Consider the following 25346-nt stretch of genomic DNA (forward strand, 5'->3'; position numbering starts at 1 on the left):
AATCAAGCAGTTGTTAGAATATCATGTATTCAATGGGATGTGTTATTTTATATTGCTTGTTGGAGCCTCATGACAGACTGCAGTTCCACTCTAGACGGAGATACCTGCATGCATGTAACATGCCTATCTTATCTATCTATTGTATTCATAATATAGCTTAGTTTTATACTTAAATAAATATATATATTTATGTATACTTAAATTATATATATATATATATATATATATATATATATATATATATATATATATATATATATATATATATCTTTCTTACTTATCTAACCTATTCCTATCTATTCCTACCCATCTGTTCATTCAAGTTTCTTTATAGACTTTGTGTTAGTTGTTCTGTTAATGGCTGCACAACACCATACCTAGACTGTCCATCAATGGACCATCAACCATCAATGATACAGAATAATAATAGATTCCAATAAATGTGCCATCGTAATACTGACTTCAGCTGTATCTCTACCTGCAAGGTGTAAGGAGCTGAGAACAGACAGCTGTATTACCAGAACCATCATCCCACCCCATTTTCAGAGAACAGGACAATGGCTGGTGTCAATGAGTGTATGAAGTATTCAATGTTCTATGTGAATTTTATGTTCTGGGTAAGTCATATTGTAAGTAATGGTAATAGTTGCACATATAAATTGCACATATAAATTATTTTTTAAAAATATATATTTTAATCAGTGGGGGCACCACCGAGCCCCAAACCATAGACCCAATAATATTCACCATAGTCGTCATCTTATTCTTTGAGCTTCTCCCATATTAGAGGTCGCCACAGCAGATCATCTGTCTCCATCTATCCCTGCCTTTGCCTTTTACATCATGTTCTTCCACACCGACTGCCATCATGTCCTCCCTCACTGCATCCATAACCTCCTTTTTGGCCTTCTTCTTTTCCTCTTGGTTTCCTTGTTTCCTCTTGTCTTCCTCTTCTCCTTGTCCCTCACAGTCATGGGTGTAAATAAGGGATTGAGTGCTCACCCATACTAGTTCACCTATATTGTATGGTTCATGAGATGTTTAATGTCATAAGAAGACTTTTGTTTTACACTTGCAGTAAAACTATTTTGTAAAGTCAGCTTAAAAGTAGTCTCCAACCGACTCAGTATTCCAGAAACAAACATAGATGGGGATACATCAGTCAGGACCTCTGAGCAAAGGTGACCAAAGCAGACATCTGAAGGTATCCTAGCCTTACATCCATGTGTGAGGTAGTGTGGAGTATATCCAGTACTAGAAGTGCTGTATGCAAAAGCAACTTGAGCCAAATAATCATGTCCTTCACCAGAGCAAGATAGCGAGACAACTGATCTGTCAGAGTTCTGTTGAATCTTTCAACCTTGCCTTCTAACCTTGGATTATATGAAAAGGTACCAGTATTTTTAATACCCAAATGATGACAAAGTAGTCTTAGCAGTTCAGACTCAAACTGCCCCCAAGGTCTGTAGGTAATATTTCTGGTACCCCATGTTCACAAATGTAATGGTCGAATAGGTAATTTTCTACTATAGTAGACTTTTGATCAGGAGAACCTAAAGATTAACACATTTTGTAAAATGTCCTGCACTACAAGTACATGACCATTACAGGCAGCTCCAAAGGATTGGCCATGATACATCGAAATGGATGGACAACAGGAACACCTCCCATGGGTGTCCAGTGTTTGGGCACTGGGGATTTTTGTCTTTGACAGGCATAGCATTGCTAACACCAAGTGTCTACGTCTGTGCTTGGTTGGCCAGTAGCATACTCTGTGAGCCTCATTAAGCACTTGGCAGGGAGAAAAGTGACCAGATAGAGGACCACCATGCAAATGTTCCAGGAGTTCCAGCACTAAATTATTGGGGACAACTACTTGGATCCCTTGTGTTTGCATATTTTGGGCTGTATCTATACCATATAGGATTCCAGCGCAGGCAGGCGATGTAGTGTAGTTGTTAAGGCTTTGGACTTCATACCCTGAGGTAATCCCACAACTGTTCCTGTGTGATGCTAAGCAAGTCACTTGACTTGCCTGTGCTCCAATTGGAAAAACCAAAAGAAATGTAACCAATTGTATCATAAATGTTGTAAGTCACCTTAGATAAAGGCATCAGCCAAATAAGTAAATAAAAACTGTATCATCGATTAAGGTGAGACGTTCATACTCGGCCCAGAGTCGAACCAACGTTGGTGATGATGAAGATGATTCTTCACGTGCACAGGTCTTTTCTCAAAACAAGGCATCCAATTAATCAAAGTGCTTATATCTAGTTCTATTTTTTCAGGTTGTCTGACATCTGTGTCATTGTGAAATAATAAATCAATGACATTGTGGTTTGGTGGCATTCCAGCAGACAAGAATGGTTCATTTCACCCAGCTGGCTCAGTTGTGAGCAGCATTTATGGAGTGTCAGCAGTATCGCAATTAGAGTTGGAAGAAGGTCTTTTCCAACAAACACTAAATACAGTGAAACACATTCAAAACCATACAAATAATGAATGTTTTTCCTCTCCTTCCACCACCAGTTGAGTGTCACCTGATGCCTTACCTCGAGGAGTCAGAATCGACTCCTTTTATGCTGGACACAGAACAGCTTCTGGTGACCCGACATGACTTTTGGGGAGTACTTCCAGGTTGTATGAGAACAAGGGTAGTTCTTCCCCAACAGCACACTCTTGCATCACCCAGAGTTTCCCATGAACCCCTGTGGGGGGTGGAACTTCTCTTCACCTATGTCTTCTGCTTGTCCATCCCCAGGCACCTTCCATTTTATCCTGAAGTCATGCCATCGTCCAGCGGGGACGCCCATCTGTCCTCTCCTATTATGGCACTCACAATACATTTTGCACATAATTCACAACTTTCTAAATGGGTTTTCTGTCCTGTGAGGTTAATGCTACTGTACCGCATCACTAATTCTTACAGTACTATAACCAAAGTCTATCCTTATCCCTTAGTTCGGTAAACACTTCTGGAGACTCTACCAAAAAATGAAATTGCACTTGTGCCTTTTACAGAATGGTTTCAGTATTTCTGGGGCTAGCTGAAGTCATTGGAGATCTGTAGCCTAATGAATCAGAAGAGTCTAACCTCCAAAGGTCATGCAAAATGGCAATTTCTCCCTTCGGGGTTACAAAAAAAAGATACAGACAAATTTGCCATAGATGTTTTTGCATCTCCCAAAGCTGATTTTTGAGTTGGTAGAACAACCAATTCCAAAGTCTGGAAGCAGGATTAAGATCCATAGAAGAGGCCTTCCTATGGATAGCAGGAAAGTAGTCTAATCTAATAAGCTAAAGGGACATTCCTTGTGCCAGAAGAAGGGAGAAGGAGCACACCAGTACAGGTTGATAGTGCTAACCATTTTATCATTTCTGTATACAGGCTTCTCACAGGCTACTCATCAAGGTATTTACTGGGTGTGATGGGCAAATCTGATGTTGTTCACTGAACAGGTTCTCAGAATGAGGCTTTATTAAATAAATGTTGTTGTTGTTGTTGTTACTGAGGACTGAAGTATAAGCTTTGTGTTTTACTTTCTGGGACAGTGGCTGTACAGCTGTCACTTATCAGGCAAAAGTAACAATGGCTGGTGTTGATCACCCCATTTGCCAAAAGGGGCACCTTATAAACTTTCTGTGTAATCTGCCTACTCTTCAGTTTGGCTTTTCTAACTCCCTTTTTTTCCTCAGGTCTGTGTTTCACTTCCTTGCCCTTATTTGTCTGCTCAGTTTTTCTAACAAACCTTTTTAGAGCTGAGAACTTTATCATTGTACTTTGTACAATAAGCAACAACAGCTATGTGACACTGGGCTAGACTGAGATAGACACCCTTCTTTAGTCGGGTTTAGGTTATACAGAGCCTTTAACAGCTATCATAATGTCAAGGTGCTTTTTAAAACACAAATACACCCCACTGTGAGAGCAGCACACAGTTTTTGGTTGGTATGCTGGTGCAGTGGTTAGTGCTCCTACTTCACAGCTGGCTCAAGTTCCAGGCCCAGGAATCACCCTTAGTGAGTTTTATTACATTCTTAGGGCACTTAGTTTTTTCTTTGAGATTCCAGATATATGTAAGTTAAGTTAATTGGCCATTTTAAATATGTTATGTTTATGAATCTTCTGATGGACAAGCACTCCACTCAGGGAACATTTCACCCTTACGCTTGATGTTACTAGGATACGTGCTGCCTCCATGTGACCATTAATTGAATTATGAATTAAGTGGTTAGAGATTATCATTAGTAGTAGTAGCTCTCATTGACACTATCTGTTGATAGCATCACTATGCTTTTACATTTATTTACTTATTTGATGCCTTTATCCAAGTCAACTTACAACATCTATGATACAATTGGATCCATTTCTTTTGGTTTTCCAATTGGAGCACAGCCATGTCAAGATGCTTGTTCAGGGTCATACCGCGTCAGTGGTGGTATTTGAACCCACAACCTCAGGGTTTGAGGTCAAAAGCTTTAACTACTACACCACACTGCCTGCTTTTGATTGACCATGAGCACTATAGCCTGGTATCTATGGAGTTGCACCTATAATTTTCAATCTATGCCATTGACTTATTGCTTAACCCTGATGAAGCTGTCTTTGTTCCAGTTACAATAAACACATAGCACTCTTATGCTTTTACCTCAGAGCTGAGGGTGGCAGAGTTAAAGATGCTTAAAGGGTTGGCTCAGGTTGGATGGCTGGGAGACAAAGTCAGAGAGGCGAGATTGTGTTGGTTTGGACATGTGCAGAGGAGAGATGCTGAGTATATTGGGAAAAGGATGTTAACGATTGAGCTGCCAGGCAAGAGAAAAAGAGGAAAGTCTAAGAGAAGGTTTATGGATGTGGTGAGAGAGGACATGCAGGTGAAGGGTGTGACAGAACAAAATGCAGAAGACAGGAAGAGATGGAACAAGATGATTCGCTGTGGCATCCTCTAACGCACAGGTGTCGAACTCCGGTCCTCGAGGGCCGTAGTGGCTGCATGTTTTCATTCTAACCATCTTCATTAGTGAGCCATTTTCACTGCTAATTAACTTCTTTTGCTTTAGTTTTAATTAACTTGACTCAGGCCCCTTATTTGTTTCTTTTTCCTTAATTAGTAGCCAAACAAGCCACCATATGACCAGCTTACCTGTGCCCATCACACAATATCTGAAAATAAAGAAAGGTGAAGGTCTCAGTAAGGTTGATCTCTCAGGTCACCAAAACATTTTGACGGTGTTCTTAGAAAAAACAGAAAAAAAATCGACAAATTTGGAAATGTCTGCTGTGGTAGAATGAGAGCAGCAACAAGCCATTGAATTAAATAACGGGCTTAATTAAGAGCAAGAATCAGCTTCTCATTAAGAAACTGTTTGGAGTGAAATTGGTTGGAGTTTGATATCCCAGTTTAGCTGGTCATCTGTTGGCTCGTTTCATGTCTCATTTCTGTTTGGCTGCCATTTAATGAAGAAACAAATCAATTCAGAGGACTGAATCCTTAAAAACAGGGCAATTGAAATGAAGGGAAAAGGAGTTAATTAGCAGTGAAAACTGGTCGCTTATTAGGAAAAGGGTTAGAATGAAAACCTGTAGCCACTGCGGCCCTCCAGGCCTGGAGTTCGACACCCCTGGTACGGGAGCAGCCAAAAGAAGAAGAAGAAGAAGACTCTTAACCTTTAAACTCAGTTCCATTATTGTGTCTTCAATCAGGCTCTCTTTCTCGAATATTGCATTTTCTTTACATTTCTGAGGTGATTCATTGTGTGATATGTGCAAAAACAATGGAGATTAGGAAGAGGGCACATCATTTTACACAGTACTGTGATTCTGTCACTTTAAAATCAGTCTGTGATATTTCTTGTGCAGAAAGAACAGACAATACATAACAATGTATTTATTTGTTTTCCTTTATGTAGCTCGTTGGATGTTTTGTACTTGGATTTTCACTTTGCCTGAGAATGAACATAAATAGCCACGTAAGTTGGCAGCTACTACCTGCCTCACTTTATTTCTGTAACTCCTTCTTTGTGAAGCTTAGGTCATTCTCTTTCCGATGGTTGGCTTTGTTGTTCTCATAGTGCTAAATTCATTTGTGATAATGAAATGTGTTCACTCGCCATCTACTTGGACAAACTCCTTTCATGCCAGTGTTAAAGTCTTTAAGTTTGTGTTTTGACACCATGTTGTTGGTAGCAGACACCCAACATCTTTTGTGATTTTACTCCAACAGAGAGGGCCAATGATTGATCCAAAACATCTCACCTGAATGAAAAACTTTTAATACTGAATTAAATTTAATATAATTTTTATCATATATCATGAACAGTCACAAGACAAGGAGAAAAGAAACTACTTTTAAGGGCCGGCCATTTGCTGCTCTGCTGGCCCAATATGGCTAATGTTAGATATGAGGTATTATTGAAGAACTGTATGTTGGAGAACTGATCCTATTTTTGATATCTTTGATTTGCTTTTGAAACAGAATAAAAATAAACACAAAGGTAGGTATACAGTATTTCTCCATCATTTCTTTTTATTTTACAGGTATTGAGTAGGTATACAGTACTGAATTGGTCATGTTTAGTCCATTAGGTGCTCAAAATTTCCTCCAACAACATTGCATTATTCCTGGAACCTGTCCCTGACACTGTGACACAGAGCAACACACAAATCTTTAGCATCAAAATCCATAAATGTTTGCAAGATGAAGTCCTTCAATCTGTTCATTGTGTGGGGCCTTCCTCTCAAAAACCCTCTCCTTTACTACGCCCCCAAAAATAAAGTCCATAGGTAAGTATGAAAAAATACTGTATACCTACATTTGTTTCACCATGTATAATACTATATTAAAGCATATAAAATAATCTGCTATGATTCCTGCAAGGCTCACAAAACTCAAAATAAAATGATTCCTCACAACTAGGCATCAGTGAGGCCAGACAATAAAGTAGGCCTTAGCCCAGACTTGAGGAGCAGGCTTCTTGGCCTGCACAGAGCAAAACAAGGTTAAGGGCTTCAAAATGCAAAATTAACTATGAAGAAGAGGGAAAATGTGGAACTTCTGACCTACAATAGCAAAATGGTTATATTTAAAGATTTTTTTTGGCAAACATTCAAAAACAAGAACAAAAACAAGAGGATCAAAACATAGAGTTGAAAGGCAAACCAAAAACAACCAACACCAATTCCTAGATGCAGTAATCTTAATACATAAATCTGTCTTAAAGCAGAGTTAATAATAATAATAATTCATTACATTTATATAGAGTTGGACCAGACTCTATTACTACACCCTCTGAAGTACTACTTGGAATATATTGCACTGCACAATGGGAAGAAAATGGCAATTAACAAATTAAATGAGTCAGAGCATTATTACCTTTAGAAGTGTAGGCCTGCCATTTAGAAAAACTGCACAAAAAAATCAAAGTATCAGTGAATGTCATGGTGTCCAACACAGTCCAAAGGCAATTGGAATCTGGAAGAAGCTCTGATAGGAAGAGATCTGGCAGACCCAAAGTCAAAGCCCAATCAGAAGACAAGTTTCTGAGGGTCACCTGCTGGTGTGATCACAGACGCCTCACAGACAACAAGAGCTTCAAGCACAGCTTAACACTGCAGTCGAAAAAAGCAGATCTCAGTTTGTACTGTGAAGAGGAGACTTTGTGCTGCAGGTTTGACAGGGCGAGTGGCAGGAAGAATGCCATTCCTTAAAGGACAAAATAGGGCCTTGAAATACCAGCTGTGGACTACTGCAGACTGGAAGAAAGTCTTACGGACCAGTGAATCAAAATTTGAAATCTTCAGTTGCCGTTGACTTGGTGAAAGGATGGGTGCTCAGTGTGTGACACCAACTGTCAAACATGGAGGAGGACGTGGGATGGTCTGGGGTCCTTTTGCTGGAGGCAGAGTTGGTGACTTACACAGAGTGACTGGCATTCTGACTCAAAATGGGTACCACAGTTTGGCTGTTATATCAGCAAAAGGTGGCTACTGTGATGAATCAAAAATGTGAATAACATTTTGTACACTTAATGATTCCTTGACTTATTTTTTTATTTGCCATTGTTTATTTGTTCTATGTCAGTGTAATATTGTCCAAGTAGTACTTCAGAGAGTGAAATAACAGTCTCTTCCAACTCTGCAGACAGAGGTTTTAATTTTAAGTTTTAAGTAATCAACACAAGTTAGGACATCTGTGCAAATTGTTTGCTTCAACTTACAAGGCTTAATTTGCTTTAACTGCTGCAGAACATTAACCTTTTAGCTGTTCCCTAACAAAGGCCCATTTGTAATATTCTGTAATTGCCTTTTTTCAGTTTTTGCAAACTTAAACTTTAAATTTAGAAATAGAACGCCTTTATTGTCATTGTAAAAAAAAAATGACAACAAAATTAAGAGCGCAACTCCAACTGGGTATAACAAGCAAAAATACTGTAACACATGATAATATACACAAGAAGAACAACATAAAAATAACGAAATGTTAAAAACAATGATTATGCTAAAGGATACTGCACATTTAGCCCATTTTATAGATAAACAGTATATTATATGTAAAATATACAGTTAAAAAGAAATTAGATTAAATTAATCTATCAGTAATAGAATAAATAATACCATTTCACTGGTGAGTAGCGGCACAAGAGCAGCAGCAGTATGTATGAGTCTATTTCCCAGCAATGACCAAAAACCTGCTTTAATTTGATTATTTTTGTTCAATGTATTTATGGATAAATTCGTCTGTCCATGCTTTCAAAGATCTATAACGCCGACTAGTGGGTAACAGTTCAAACAGATGGTGACCAGGATGTGAAGAATCCTTAATGATATTTGAGACTCTGTTGAGAGAGCGGAAGTAAGCAATGTCTTCCAGGGAGGGCAGACAGCAGCCTGTAATTGTCTATGCTGTGTTTATGACTCTCTGGAGAGCCTTCTTGTCTTTTGCTGTGCATCTGGTGTAACACACTGTGACACAGTTTGCCAGGATGCTGTCAATGGTTGAACAATAAAAAGCCCAAGTTGTTTTTCCTGAGCACTCTCAGAAAGTGCAGTCTCTGTTGCACTGTTTTTGACTGTTGCTGTGGTGTTTTCGGACCAGAAAATGTTCTCTAAGATGTAGGTTCCCAGGAATTTGAAGGTGTGCACCCTTTCCACATGGTCTCTGTTGATGTAGAAAGGAACCAGTCCTGTGCTGTGCTTTCTGAAATCCACAAAGAGTTCCTTGATTTTTTGTGATATTCAGTGTTAAGTTATTCACTGAACACCATTCTGTCAGTCTCGGGACCTCGTCTCTGTGGGCCGACTCACCTCCTTGTGAAATAAGCTCTATTACAGTAGTGTCATCTACAGACATAATGATATTATTTGTGGGATGGGTAGGAGTTCAGTTATATGTATACAGAGAATAAAGTTTGCAGTTTGCTGCTTACCTTTTCACCTGATACCTGTTCACCTGCATAGTGGGGTACAAAGTTAAATAAAATGTCCCCCCAGTAACTTGTGCTGCTTCTTTTTCTGTTATAGGTCCTTTCCTCAGACATTCCTACTCTTGACCTTCTGATCGCTAGTGGATTTGTGATCACTTTGCTTGGCTTTCTTGGTTGCTTTGGTGCCATTACAGAAAGTCGATGTATGCTGCTTCTGGTAAGTGATAATGTTGTGATGTCGGATTGTGTCAAGGAGCTGTCTTGTGTGACAGAATCAGAGTAGGCTAGAAATAGCACAAGGGACACCAGAGAGCACCATACTGAGACAGGTTTACAATATTTAGGGTAGGCACAGATCCCATAAGTGACTCCATTAGGAGCCGTAAAAAAGGATATACAACAGTCTAGTGCCAGATTGTAATTTGGGGACAAAGTCTCGATTTCTAGGCAAGAAGTTCAGCCAGAAATGTAAAGAAAGAGTATAGTGGAAACATCCTAAGTGCTTCGAGGTCAGTATGTGAGGAAGCCACTGCATGCAGTTAGATTGTGGGTAACTTGATTGAATAGTGAGGGCTAGAAAAGGCATTATGCTTTTCTGTTTATTTTCTTGTTTGTTGAATCAGTGTAACCTTTTTTTCCAGATGTTTTTGATTAACATTTCATTTTTGCATATATTGCAATCATTTGGTCTTTTTCTGATAGGTCAGGCTGCCCTGTAGATAACAACAACATATGTATAAATACCTATACCTATACGTATACATACTCATGCATATAAAAGGTATTGAAACACTGTATGTATACATACTGTGTACTAATATGTCAGAAATACAATATAGATGTGCATACTCATATACATTTAAAGACGTATATGTGTATACATTGTAAAGATGAAGAAACAGGTTCAATACCATTAAGCATTGAAAAGTCAGGTGACAACCCTGTTTAATGAAGATTGATGAACAAAAAGCAAAATAAATGGCACACAAGGCTGCAAAAAAACAGCATCAGCTTTAGGAAATAAAGACAAAGAGTCCTAGTGCTCAGGAAGGTCATCAGGTCCAGACTGAACATCAGGGCCACTGCTGGCCAAATGGGTGCCCTAAGCAGAAATTTACTTTTGTGCCCCCTCCCCCAAATATTACGGAAGTAAAAATAAAATTATAAAAAAAACACCTACTATAGGGGCCAAAATAGAACTTTATTCAAATAAGGTGTGCTTAGCCTACTCTGCAATATATACGTTTATATTTTTGTTTATTTGTATATGTATATTATTAATATTAATTTATTATAATATATAAAAACGATTTTTTTGAGCAGCTGGGATGGTGCCCCCCTGGGAGTTGGTGCCCTACGCAGACTGCGTACTCTGCGTATAGGAAGCGGCGGTACTGCTGAACATGGACTTCCAGTGGCTTGGATCCTTTTTTGTTGGCTGGGCTGTGTATGAGAAAGGAGAAAGTATTAATGATGGCAATCCCTCCTGGTCTGGGGTCATTTTGCTTACCTTGTTAGGACCCTGATAATAGCATGACAACATATACCTACTAAAAACTAATGTATATATACAGTATATCCATCCATCCATTTTCCAACCCGCTGAATCCGAACACAGGGTCACGGGGGTCTGCTGGAGCCAATCCCTGCCAACACAGGGCACAAGGCAGGAACCAATCTCGGGCAGGGTGTCAACCCACCGCAGGACACACACAAGCACACACTAGGGCCAATTTAGAATCGCCAATCTACCTAACCTGCATGTCTTTGGACTGTGGGAGGAAACCGGAGCGCCCAGAGGAAACCTACGCAGACACGAGGAGAACATGAAAACTCCACGCAAGGAGGACCTGGGAAGCAAACCTGGGTCTCCTAACGGCGAGGCAGCAGCACTACCACTGCGCCACCGTCCCTCCCTATTCAATAGATATATATATATTATAATGATTTTACTACTCATGAAGTGAGACACTGCCTAAAACAGACCATATGACAAATAATAAGAATATTAAACAATGAAATAAAGACAAAAGAGGCAAAGATCATTAACCTAAACCTAAAATGCAAAACAAATTGAAAAATACTTAAATAAATTCCGTAGGCTGATGGGAATTGACCATGAGATGAAGTCATACAGGGTGAAACTCCAGAACAGTCATTAAACAGGCTAAGGTATGTGTAAAGCAGCTAGCACAGTCAACAAAGCCAAAACAAAGTGAAAAAAGAGTGTACTAAATTTGAAATTGAATATTGCAATCCCAGAAAGAACGTTTCAAAACACAAAATACCAAAATTCTACAACTCCAAAAGTTAAGGCTAAGACTGAACTGAAAGTCAAAACGCTACATAAAACAAAATGATAAGGGCTAAAGAATGCAAAACCTGAACAGCAAAGGGAAGCAGAAGAACACCACAAAGTTAACAACACTATGCTTGAGCTGTGGCCGAAGGTGCCTGATAAAGTGTACAACAGTAGAGTCTAACTGCAGTACCTGAGTCATTTTACCAACCAGTCATTCCTGATTTGAAAGCTCTGGGAAATAGAAATCTGTCTCAATTTGACACTTTTCTTCAGAGTGAAATTGCTGTGGGTTTCGGAGACAGATCCTGTGATGATAAGTAAATTCAGGAAAGCCTCCAGGAATAAGCTGTTGAGTCCTATTAATCTGGGAAGAGCTTCAAAGTCATTTCGAAGCCAGTGAGCTACAATCTGTGCTTCATTGTACAATCAGAAAACGCGGGAGCAGTACTTAAATCACCATGCATGCGGTTGTATTGTCAGAATTCAATAGAAAAACTCCCATAAAGTTACAAAAAAATCTGGAAAAGCAGATGTAGATCATTAGGCTTCTGCTGCCTCGGCTTAGATCATCGTTCATGACTGTATCATTAAAATGACATTCTATAGCAGAAAAGAAAGGAAGAGACTAGTGTTTACTAGCAAGAACACAAGAGCATACCTCAGGTTTGATCAAATGTACCTGGATAAACCTTAAATCTTTAGGAGCAAAGGGCAGTTGGATCAAAAATGGAACTTTAGGGCCAAAATGGTCCCTGTTACATGTATTTAATGGATAGCTAACTCTGTCAGAAAAGAAACTCCTCCTAGGAAGTCACAGCAGTGGTGCGTATGTCTAGCTTTAGGGAAGCAATGCTGCAACAGGACCTCAACAACTTTCCATCACTGAAGGTAGTATGAACTCTGCTCTTTCACCCCATAATGGCGATCCTTCTTGAGATGGCAATGCAGAGACATAAACTAAGGATTACAGGCAGACAGATCTACGTATGAGCTAAATAGCAGCCTTCCATTTTTTCAGTAGCAGGTCTGGCTTTTAGCTTGTGACGGAGTTCATTGGACAACAACAGATATCTTATGCTTTCACACCAAGCAATTTGCCAGGTCTGTCCATGAGCTGAAGCTGAAATGCAGTGTAGTCATGCAGTAGGATGATAACTTGAAACACTCCGGCAACTCTTCAGCCATAAAGTAAAAGGAAACAAAGGCAATGCTTGAGAATTGTCTAATCAAATTCTAATTGCTATATCCCATTTAGACATCGTAGCAGGATTGGAATCAATCAGTCCAGGTTCAGAGATTCTCAAATGTGACTAGATGGTAGGCACTGTACAAAGTATCCGATGCCACACTCACACTCAGAGAAGGTGACCAAGTTAGAATCTGTAATATAGGAGGAGAACTGGAACAGCCAAAGGAAAAACCAGGCAAAGAAAGGGGGGAATGTGTAAACTCCACAAAGACAATTACCAGGTCCAGGAACAGTAGAACATTACAACAATCGAAACAAGAACAGGCCATTCAGCCCAGCAAAGCTCACCAGTCCTATCCACTTAATTCTTCTAAAAAAATTGTCGAGTTTTGAAAGTCCCTAAAGTTCTACTGCCTGCTACACTACTTGGTAGCTTATTCCAAGTGGTTCTCTGTCTGAAGAAAAGCTTCCTAATGTTTGTATGAAATTTACCCTTAACAAGTTTCCAGCTGTGTCCTCCGTGTTCCCGATAAACTCATTTTAAAATAACAGTCTCGATTCACTGGACTAATTCCCTTCTTAATTTTAAACACTTCAGTCAGGTCTCCTCTTTTTCCTCTTTTGCTTAAACTGTATAGACTCAGCTTTTTTAATCTTTCCTCATAATTCATCTCCTGCAGTCCTGGAATCAGCCCAGTCGCTCTTCTCTGGACCTTTTCTAGCGCTGCTATGTCCTTTTTGTAGCCTGGAGACCAAAACTGCACCCAGTACTCCAGATAAGGCCTCACCAGTGTGTTAAAAAGCTTGAGCAGAATCTCCTGGGACTTGTACTCCACACATCAGGGCGCTAAATAATCTGACATTCTGTTAGCCTTCTTAAAGGCTTCTGAACACTGTCAAGAAAAAGGATCTGAAGCTATGGAATAAATTATATCATTTTGTTATCTCCAAATCTGAGACCATGGTCCTCAGCCGGAAAAGGGTGGAGTGCCCTCTCAGGGTTGGTAGCGAGATCCTGCCTCAAGTGGAGGAGTTCAAGTATCTTGGTGTCTTGTTCATGAGTGAGGGAAGAATGGAGCATAAGATTGACAGGCGGATCGGTGCGGCATCCACAGTAATGCAGGCTCTGCATCGGTCTGTCGTGGTGAAAAAGGAGCTGAGCCGCAAGGCAAAGCTCTCAATTTACCAGTCGATCTACGCTCCTACCCTCACCTATGGTCATGAGCTATGGGTAGTGACCGAAAGAACGAGATCACGAATACAAGCGGCTGAAATGAGTTTCCTCCGCAGGGTGTCTGGGCTTTCCCTTAAAGATAGGGTGAGAAGCTCAGTCATCCGGGAGGGGCTCAGAGTAGAGCCACTGCTCCTCCGCATCGAGTGGAGTCAGATGAGGTGGCTCGGGCATCTGATTAGGATGCCTCCTGGACGCCTCCCTGGTGAGGTGTTCCGGGCACATCCAACCGGGTGGAGGCCCCGGGGAAGACCCAGGAGACACTGGAGGGACTATGTCTCCCGGCTGGCCTAGGAACGCCTCAGGATTCCCCCGGAAGAGCTAGAAGAAGTGGCCGGGGAGAGGGAAGTCTGGGCATCTCTGCTCAAGCTGCTGCCCCCGCGACCTGACCTTGGATAAGCAGAAGAGGATGGATGGATGGATGGATGGATTTTTGTTATTTGTTATTTTTATTAATTTTTTGTGAACATTTTGATACTCATGGTGAAAAATATGCACTAATGAACAGGGCAAATACATTTTATGGACACGAAGAGTGATTCAGATTCAGATCTGATATGCTGTAACTCTATACCAATACTCTGAATATGTAAAGTTAATAAATATGAATTCATCAGAAAGATGCGACTTAATAAGCAGCCATGATTGTGAATATACCAGCTACTTGCCAACTGCTGACTTCAGATCGTTCCCGCTGCAGAATGCCCGTGATTTTGTCAGCTTGCAGTGTTTTGTATGAATTTGTCATTACGTTATAACATGATACAGGAGCCACAAAAGGCCAAATCAATGTCACCTTAGTAAAACATTACCTTTGAGTAGCAACATAATCAAACTTATAATGAAATAGTCCTCTAATGAATTCAAACATTCCAAGTAAGCTGTTAGTATAGATTTCAATGTAAGTACATTTTATTTGTTCTGAACCAATTTTTCTTTCTCTTCCCAGTTTTTTGTAGGCCTACTCATCCTCTTCTTGCTTTTGTCTGCAGCTGGATTTAGTGTCATCATTTTCAAATCCAAGGTATGCATTTAAGTTTATTCTTTAACAACGTTCTTCTCTGCAAAGAGCGATACTACAGTACAGTACAAATCAGGCAAGTGTCCAGATGAAAGGGGAAGTGCTCACAATTGTTTTTTATTGTGCTTTTTCAATTGAACCCCTTGCTCTCTTCCATTGTGTGTCTTGGATCCCATCAATCAAAAACAAACTGAAGTCCCAGGTCTTCCCAAACCAATAATCATTTCAAAATCTTTATTTTACTTGAAACTTTTTGGGAATAATGTCTGTAATTCAGAAGGAAATTTTTGATTTGTATTTTTCAAACAAGTATATCCTTTCAGCATTTCCAGCACAGCCACTATCTTCAGTTATCTGCTGTTTTTCTAAGAAAGAGCTGTAGCAAGCTGGAAGATCTACACAAGTGTCTGACAAGGTGCTAATAAAAAAGAAATTCAAGACAGTGACTGCGTCACATATCTATATATTAGGCATAAAAATGTAATTGTAAATAAAAGGAAATGGTGACTATATGAAAATATTAAGTATCAAAAAATGAAGAGAAAACCTAAATTGAGCAGGGTCTGGTTCTTGCATGTTGTGTGTGTTTGGCTCACCCTCTGTTACGGTTTCTCTAGTGCTTCCTCCCTGGTTTTAATTTCTTTTCCTTCTTTTTGCTTATTCTGTATTTTAAAATCATTATTATTATTATCCATCCATCCATCCATCCATTTTCCAACCCGCTGAATCCGAACACAGGGTCACGGGGGTCTGCTGGAGCCAATCCCAGCCAACACAGGGCACAAGGCAGGAACCAATCCTGGGCAGGGTGTCAACCCACCGCAGGACACACACAAACACACCCACACACCAAGCATACACTACGGCGAATTTAGAATCTCCAATCCACCTAACCAGCATGTCTTTGGACTGTGGGAGGAAACCGGAGTGCCCGGAGGAAACCCACGCAGACATGGGGAGAACATGCAAACTCCACGCAGGTAGGGCCCGAGAAGCGAACCCGGGTCCCCAGGTCTCCCAACTGCGAGGCAGCAGCGCTACCCACTGCGCCACTGTGCCGCCCATTATTATTATTATTATTATTATTATTATTATTATTATTATTATTATTATTATTATTATTATTATTATTTATTAGCAATGGTACCTGGCACTGCTATGGCAGAATAAAGTCAGGTGCAGTCACTAAATTAAGTTTCTCTGGGAGAATAACATTTCAGAATGAAGCATAGCTTATGGTCTTTGCCTGTTCAGATAGGGAATCTGCTAAATTTGTCAGGGGTATTTTCAACAGTGTATTCTGCATATTGCACAAACCTATTTTCAGCTTTATATATTAGATTGTGTGATTTGTGTTGCTAAATATGTTTTGATTTTCTTTCTTGTTTCATTACATTGTTTTTGATTTAGTATTTTGTTGTTTCTTTATCACTTTTTCATTTTTTGTACTATTTAAATGTCAGTTCTGTTAGTTATTTATCTAATCTATTGAATGTTGAGGCGAGGGGGATGGGGCCCCCAGATGAAGCAGCTGTAGGGACCACAATCAGTCAGGCTTGAGAGGTTGTATTCAGTACTTAGAGACATTTCACAACTGCTGTTGTTTTGTTTCCATCCTGTGCTTCCCTCTCCATATTGGCAAGTTTTGTTGGTCTTTTGACATTTTTCTTTTGGATTTCTCTTTTTTCAATTTTGCTTTGGTCATTAGTTTAGATTTTTGGATTATGGGTATTGTGAGTGCCATGGAGGACAGACGGGTAACCCTGCTGGTCAATAGCATGATCTCTTGCCAAGATGGAAGGTGCCACAGGCTGGATGAGCAGAAGCTGGAGGCCAAGAGCAGTTCCATCTCCCATACCTTAGATAGCAGTTGTCAGCTGGAGGCATCCTAGCTTGGACAACCTCAGGGAGTGCAACCCTGTTGGAGTCCCTGGATATCACAAGAGGGAGCTGTTGGGAGAGGACTGCCCTGGTTCTCAAATAACCCATCAGTGCTGGATATGGATGGACTGATCCCTTTCATCATTTCCAAAATATACTAAAGCGTCAATATGTAATACAGAATTGACGATACAATATGACTTACATAATTGTTCCCAGATTTGTTTCTTTTTTCTATGGACAGCAATAATTACATTAGATATTTTTCATTAGTCCATCCATTTTCTAAACCCACATGCCCAGTTTACAGTTAAAGGGAGATAGATCCTGCAGCACATGGGCTTCATGAATGTACACATCCATGTTCCTTTCTTTCTCCAGATCAGACAGACAGTAGCAGAATCATTACGAGCATACATTCCTTTAAACCAGCAACTGCGGGACTTCCAGGACAACATCAATAACTTGCAAGAACAGGTAAGCTGTCTCTCTTGAACAGCTTCTATCTATCTATCTATCTATCTATCTATCTATCTATCTATCTATCTATCTATCTATCTATCTATCTATCTATCTATCTATCTATCTATCTATCTATCTATCTATCTATCTATCTATCTATCTATCTATCGTATCCAGCACTGACAGGATAAATTAAGTAACTTTTGAAATCCCAAGTTTAAAATTAAATACAACATGACAGGCTTCCTTGACTCCTTGTGTACATCCGACTGCTACTGGTAACAAAGCTGTCAAACAGATCAAGGCCTACCCACAAGATTCTCTACTGAACAATATTAAGAGGGCCCCCTTGTGGACAGATCACAGGCGCACTCACAGCTTTTTCTGTTCACTGATGTTTAAGCATCTGTTTTAGCATCGGAAGTGTGGAATACATTGAGCAGCACTGGAGGAGGATTAAGGGCTGTTAATGTAATTGGGTGAGTGTCAACCCACTTTCAGAAATGCGGTGCTCATCCTCTGTTCTGAACTCTAAAAATGTCAATGCAAAATCCTTAGATCTCAAATATTAGATATTTAATGGTGTAATGAAAACAAAGAGACATGTATAAAACTTTGGGCCACCAAGGTGAACCCCATATATTGTGATGGCTAAATGTATAGTTAGACTAAATATATAGTAAGACTAATAAATAATGTCTTACTCAGACAAGGGGCTTCTTCAGATAGATAGATAGATAGATAGATAGATAGATAGATAGATAGATAGATAGATAGATAGATAGATAGATAGATAGATAGATAGATAGATAGATAGATAGATAGATAGATAGATAGATAGATAGATAGATAGATAGATAGATAGATACTTTATTAATCCCAATGGGAAATTCACATTCTTCAGCAGCAGCATACTGATACAATAAATAATATTAAATTAAAGAATGATAATAATACAGGTGAAAAAAAAAAAAAAAAAAAAAAAAAACAGACAATAACTATGTATAATGTTAAATATTAACGTTTACCCCCCCTGGTGGAATAAAGAGTCGCATAGTTTGGGGGAGGAACGATCTCCTCAATCTGTCTGTGGAGCAGGACAGTGACAGCAGTCTGTCGCTGAAGCTGCTCTTCTGTCTGGAGATGACATTATTTAGTGGATGCAGTGGATTCTCCATAATTGATAGGAGCCTGCTGAGCGCCCTTCGCTCTGCCACAGATGTTAAACTGTCCAGCTCCATGCCAACAATAGAGCCTGCCTTCCTCACCAGTTTGTCCAGGCATGAGGCGTCTTTCCTCTTAATGCTGCCTCCCCAGCACACCACTGCATAGAAGAGGGCGCTCGCCACAACTGTTTGATAGAACATCTGCAGCATCTTATTGCAGATGTTGAAGGAAGCCAGCCTTCTAAGGAAGTATAACCGGCTTTGTCCTTTCTTGCACAGCGCATCAGTATTGGCAGTCCAGTCTAATTTATCATCCAGCTGCACTCCCAGATATTTATAGGTCTGCACCATCTGCACACAGTCACCTCTGATGATCACTGGGTCTATGAGGGGTCTGGGCCTCCTAAAATCCACCACCAGCTCCTTGGTTTTGCTGGTGTTCAGGTGTAGGTGGTTTGAGTCGGACCATTTAACAAAGTCATTGATTAGGTCCCTATACTCCTCCTCCAGCCCATTCCTGATACAGCCCACGATAGCAGTGTCATCAGCGAACTTTTGCACATGGCAGGACTCCGAGTTGTATTGGAAGTCTGATGTATATAGGCTGAACAGGACCGGAGAAAGTACAGTCCCTTGTGGCGCTCCTGTGTTGCTGACCACAATGTCAGACGTGCAGTTCCCAAGACGCACATACTGAGGTCTGTCTTTAAGATAGTCCACGATCCATGCCACTAGGTATGAATCTAATCCCATCTCTGTCAGCTTGTCCCTAAGGAGCAGAGGTTGGATTGTGTTGAAGGCGCTAGAGAAGTCTAGAAACATAATTCTTACAGCACCACTGCCTCTGTCCAAGTGAGAGAGGGATCGGTGTAGCATATAGATGATGGCATCTTCCGCTCCCACCTTCTCCTGATATGCAAACTGCAGAGGGTCAAGACTGATTCAATATGGTGATGCAGCCAGTTATCAATGTAGCAACCTGGAAAGGTGGGCTCAGGAGGGCGGGACCCGAACGTGATGTCAGAGGTTTAAGGACCGTCGATCATCCATTCTGCAGTGGGAGGAAGAGAAAAAGCAATAGGCAACAGCACCATGACAATGGTTATTTGATTTGATTGGCTTAAACTCAAGCTCTTAAAGTTGGACAATAGGGCATATATGGACAAGGTGGATTATTCCCATTCAAATCCATTTTACACTAATGGAAGAGAAAATTGAAAATACTGATAGAAATGAACTGAGAATCCTTTTTGACTGGATAAGGGTGCAGAGCACTTTCCGCCAGTAGCATTGACTGAAAGCTGTGTTGGTATTTTCAACTGCACCTCAGCTGTTCCACTGCACACCCAACTGTTGAATGCTTCCAGAATTTGGAGTCCATTAATTGATGATGTTTGCTTAATAATTTGACTTCACAAGATCTGTTTTTAAGCTCTTTATGATGCTAAACTACAAAGACAGGCCATCTGTGAAACTTAGACACCACCTATAAGTGGATTGTCAGTTGCTCACTATTTATATTCCAGGATGAAATTTGTTTTCTCTTTCCTCCATTTTCACTTTTGTTCACTTTCTGCCAGCAGTCTGATATTATCTTTTGCTCCTTTTGCTAATAAGGGTCACAACCTAGAAAGTCGATCTCTCAAACAATGTCCTGTTTGGTTGTTCTGTTTCCTTCAAAAGGCCAAGTGTTGTGGACTGATTAATGGCCCCCAAGACTGGAGCGAGGGGGCACCGGACACATGTAACTGCAAGCCTCCTGACACCTGCACAGTGTATCGCAACAAGAGTGTCTTCAAGGAGGTAAGTAGAAAAGCCTGCTCATTTAATGTTTGGGAACATCTAATCTATTGGCCTCTATTGGCAACAACTGTATGAGTAAACCATGTCAGCTGATCAATACATTTAGTTTTAGAAGATGGCGAGCCCACACTTTGCCGTTTTACAAAGTCATTTAAATTATTAAGGAGAAGAATTAAAACAGAGTGCAAGAAACTAATAGTATGATAAACATTACAAGAGAAGGGCTTTAAAAGCTTAAGATGGTGCAGCTATTAGTCATTTACTGCTATGTAGTGTAGTGAGTTTAAGGTCTTACTATATGCCTATAAGTGACTAGTAGATCTGTTATAGGTGACTCTTGTGTAAAGTCACATCAGTGCTTTGGAAATCAAACAAAGCCATATTTAAAGTCTTGTTATACAGTATAGCAGTAAGGGACGAATGGATGAACTATACTGTACTTATCCCAAATTCTAAAGAGTCAGTAGCCAGTTCTAAACCTTATTATATTGAAATAAAATAATGGTAACCATCAAGGTATAACAAAACCCTGCAGCTGCTGTGGCCTTCCAGAACTGAAGTTAAGGACCTCTGGTTTAGAGTATTAATCATCCCAGTCTAATATCAAGTCAATGAAGCTCCAGGAATCTCAATCTGTTCAGTTAGGAAGTCTAAACGATTGTGAATCAACTTCATCTGCTTTGGTGCAAATGTAAGTGACAACGGGTGACCTGGAGAGGCAACAGCAAGATAACCCCTTAAAGGGAATAGTGGCCACAGACCATTGTTCTCTCCTTAACCCTCCTGAGTGATTCTTCTCTAGTTTTGTGCTTTGCTAGTGTCCTTGTCACTACTGGTAGCATGAGGCAGTACCAGGTTGCACAAGTTGCTCAGCTCTTCCAGGATGGCACATCCATATGTATTATTGACAGAAGGTTTGCTGTGTCTCCCAGCATAGTCTCAAGAGCATAGAGGAGATATCAGAAGATGGTCTGTTAAACAAGGATGGCTGTACAGGCCCATCAAAGAGCATCAACGCAGCAGCAGGACTGGTATCTGCTCATTTGTGCAAGAAGAAACAGGAGGACCACTGCCAGGGCTCTACAGAATGGCCTCCAGTTGGCTACTGGTATGCATGTTTCTGAACAAACTGTCACTAACAGACTCCATGAGGGTGGCATGTCCTCTAGTGGCACCAGTTCTTACGGCCCATCACTGTGTAGCTTGATTGGCATTTGCCAGAGAATACCACAACAGGCAGCTGGCACCCTATGATCTTCACAGATGAGAGCAAGTTAACACTATGACAGACGTGAAAGAGTCTGGAGACATCGTGGTGAATGTTATGCGGCCTGCAACATCATCCAGCATGACTGGTTTGAGGTCAGTAATGATCTGGGTAGGCATATCTTTGGAGGGTCACACAGACCTAAATGTGGTAGGCTACAGAACTCTGACTGCTGTTAGCTACCGGGATGAAATCCTCAGAGCCACTGTCAGACATTACACTGGTCCATTTGACCCTGGGTTCCTTCTGGTGGAGGACAATGCCTGGCCTCATGTGGCCAGATTGTGTAGGCAGTTTCTGGAAGACAAAGGCATTGATGCTGTTGACTGGCCCACATGTCCTCCAGACCTAAATCCAATTGAGAATCTTTGAAACGTTATGTATCGGTACACCCAATGATGTCCTGATCCAGGTCTGGGAGGAGATCCTCCAGGACACCATCTGCCATCTCATGAGGAGCATGCCCAGATGTTGTCAGGAGTGCATACAGGCACGTGGGGGCCACACACACTACTGAGTCACATTAAGAGTTGCCGTGATGAAATTAATGCAAGTTGGATCAACCTATGGTATCAAGTTTTGATTTTGATTTTCATTGTGAGGTTGAATCAGCCCTCTGGGTTGGTGATTTTGGTTTCTTTTGACCATTGTTACATCATTTTGTTCTCAATGAATTACACAGTATTCTGCGGTGAAGATTTTCAACTTGAATATTTCATTCTTAGAGATCCAATGAGTGATTTAAGTGTTCCTTTAATTATTTTGAGCAGTGTATAAATATATAAATATATATATATATATATATTTTATAAACTGCTCAAAAAATTAAAGGAACACTTTGAAAACACATCAGATCTCAATTGGAAAAAATCCTGCAGGATATGTCTACTAATGTCTACTAATATGGACTGGGTAATATGTTAGGAACAAAAGGATGCCACATCGTTTGATGGAAAGGAAAATTATCAACCTACGGGGAGCTGAATTCAAAGACACTCTGAAAATGAAAGTGAAGAAATGATGCAGCAGACAGGTGAGTCCATTTGCTGAAATGTTATTGTAGCAACTCCAAATCATACTCAGTAGTTTGTATGCCCCCCCCCCCCCATGTGTGTATGCATGTGTGACAACATTGGGAGGGGGGATTGGCATGGTCCTAATGAGACAACGGATGGTGTCCTGGGGGATCTCCTCCCAGATCTGGACCAGGGCATCACTGAGCTCCTTGGACAGTCTGAGGTGCAACCTGGCGGCATTGGATGGACTGAAACATAATGTGACATCCAAAGATGTTTTATTGGATTGAGGTCAGGTGAGTGAGCGTTGGGGCCAGTCAATGGTATCAATTCCTTCATCCTCCAGGAACTGCCTGCATACTCTCACCACATGAGGCCGGGCATTGTCAAGCACCAGGAGGAACCCAGGACCCACTGCACCAGCATAGGGTCTAACAATGGGTCCAAGGATTTCATTCCAATACCTAATGGCAGTCAAGGTGCCGTTCTCTAGCCTGTAGAGGTATGTGTGTTCTTCCATGGATATGCTTCCTCAGATATACCATCACTGACCCACGACCAAAATGGTCATGCTGAACGATGTTACAGGCACCATAACATTCTCCATGTCTTCTCCAGACCCTTTCACGTCTGTCACATGTGCTCAGGGTGAACCTGCTCTCATCTATGAAAAGCACAGGGCCCCCACCAGTGGTGGACCTGCCAATTCTGGTATTCTATGGCAAATGCCAATCGAGTTCCACGGTGCCGGGCAGTGAACACAGGGCCCACTAGAAGACATCGGGCCCTCAGGCCACCCTCATGAAGTCTGTTTCCGATTGTTTGGTTGGAGACATTCACACCAGTGGCTGGCCTGCTGGTGGTCATTTTGTAGGCTCGGGCTGTGCTCCTCCTGTTCCTCCTCCTTGCCCAAAGGAGCAGATACCGGTCAGTCCTGCTGATGGGTTAAGGACCTTCTACGAGGGGCCCTGTCCAGCTCTCCTAGAGTAACTGCCTGTCTCCTGGTATCTCCTCCATGCCCTTGAGACTGTGCTGGGAGACACAGCAAACCTTCTGGCAATGGCACATATTGATGTGTCTGCCATCCTGGAGAAGTTAGTCTACCTGTGCAACCTCTGTAGTGTCCAGGTGTCACCTCATGCTATCAGTAGTGACATTAACTGTAGCCTAATGCAAAATGAGTGAAAAATCAGTCCGAAAAGATGAGGAAATTGATATTTTCAACTGTTTAGCTATTTTTTAGAGCCATTTCCTGATTTGTTTGGCTCAGCAACCTTTTGTGACACATCACTACTGTGTTCTCGGGTTTTTGCTATTGTGAAGGATGACTAAGGGAGTTCGGCCCACATGTCACTTCATATTGATACTCCAGTCAAACAGGAAGTCATGGCTGACCACTTAAGTGTCCCTACTCACTCAGATGAGTTTAGAAATGGAAAATGTGAGTAAGAATATACTTCAGTTGGATTTTACATATGACTTTATGGGGTTCCAAGAACTGTGGCACACATATATTTGAAAAAAAAATGTCTTTTATGATAAGAATTTATATTTTCTTTCAATTATTGTCCTTCAATGAAACTTTTGAATTCTATTATATTTTGAATGAAAGATCAAAGAGATAAAGACATTTTTCACATCCTTTTTTGTATTTATTTTCCAAGAATGTTGGTGGAGGGCACTATGTGCAGTAGTTAACCTGCATGGTCAACTTTGGCTGACAGCACAGTTCACTGGAGTCATTGCTGTTTCTTAAAAGGTGAAATGGAGCACAGACAACACTAAGCGGGTGCCTTTTTTGTTTTGTGTTTTCTAGTCTTGTGAGATGTTTGTGGCGAAACTTCTGCAGAGGAATTTGGCATTGATTGTGGCCATGGTCTTTCTCCTCACCGTCCTCATGGTATGGATTACTTAAGTTTTGCTCTCTCTTCATTTTCATACTTTTAAGTGTGGCTGTATATGTCAGAGTTTCCGGCAATGGACTGGTGTGTCCTATCTAGGGTTTGTTCCTGCATGATGAATAGGCATTGCCCTCCTATGACCCTGAATGTAAGTGTTTTGAACCTGGGAGGATATAAGGATGGAAAATAACTTTCACTCTCACATCTGGCATGTGCCCACTTTCATCGAAGGCCTCGTTAATATTCATGCTAAGAGTCACTTTTCAAATTTAGTCAAAGCAAGAGCTCTTCACTGTCCCCATGCTTGTATCTAAGGATATTGGTGCCCTTGGGGATTGAATTGTTTTATGTAGTCTTTTGTCTTATGATTACTGCCCCCAAACCGATGGGATACCAAATCCAACTGGGGGCAAACTACACTTTGCAACTACCAGGCATCACAGTCAGGATGTACTTGTTAGGAAATTAACAAAGTTGACATGATCAGGGGGAAATAAATGGCCAGGAGATGAACTTATAACTAAAGGAAATGGCAAGCAGGAGTCAGAAAACCAGAGAAGCAGAAGAAGGCCAGGTCTTCTTGGTAGTGCCTTTAGCTACATAACACTACTACACAAGAAAAACAAAAGAAGGAGATCTATAGAGTAAGTTTGGTCAGAACTAGGACACTGTAAGCTGGGTGCAACC

At 40.8% G+C, this 25346-nt stretch overlaps 1 protein-coding gene across 1 annotated transcript in view; it reads left to right on the forward strand.

Annotated features, from left to right (window-relative positions):
• Window positions 1-501: 501 nt before the first annotated feature.
• LOC114663036 (tetraspanin-8-like) overlaps window positions 502-25346 on the forward strand; it is a 36192-nt gene continuing 11347 nt past the window's right edge. Inside the window, exons 1-7 of the mRNA XM_051927466.1 lie at window positions 502-617; window positions 5908-5967; window positions 9518-9637; window positions 15092-15166; window positions 17426-17521; window positions 20356-20475; window positions 24575-24658. Of these exons, the coding sequence (XP_051783426.1) occupies window positions 558-617; window positions 5908-5967; window positions 9518-9637; window positions 15092-15166; window positions 17426-17521; window positions 20356-20475; window positions 24575-24658 (615 nt within the window). The 5' untranslated portion in view covers window positions 502-557. The remainder of the gene's footprint in view (window positions 618-5907; window positions 5968-9517; window positions 9638-15091; window positions 15167-17425; window positions 17522-20355; window positions 20476-24574; window positions 24659-25346) is intronic.

This window comes from Erpetoichthys calabaricus, chromosome 1 (genome assembly GCF_900747795.2).
Source record: "Erpetoichthys calabaricus chromosome 1, fErpCal1.3, whole genome shotgun sequence".
Taxonomy (NCBI): Eukaryota; Metazoa; Chordata; class Cladistia; order Polypteriformes; family Polypteridae; genus Erpetoichthys; species Erpetoichthys calabaricus.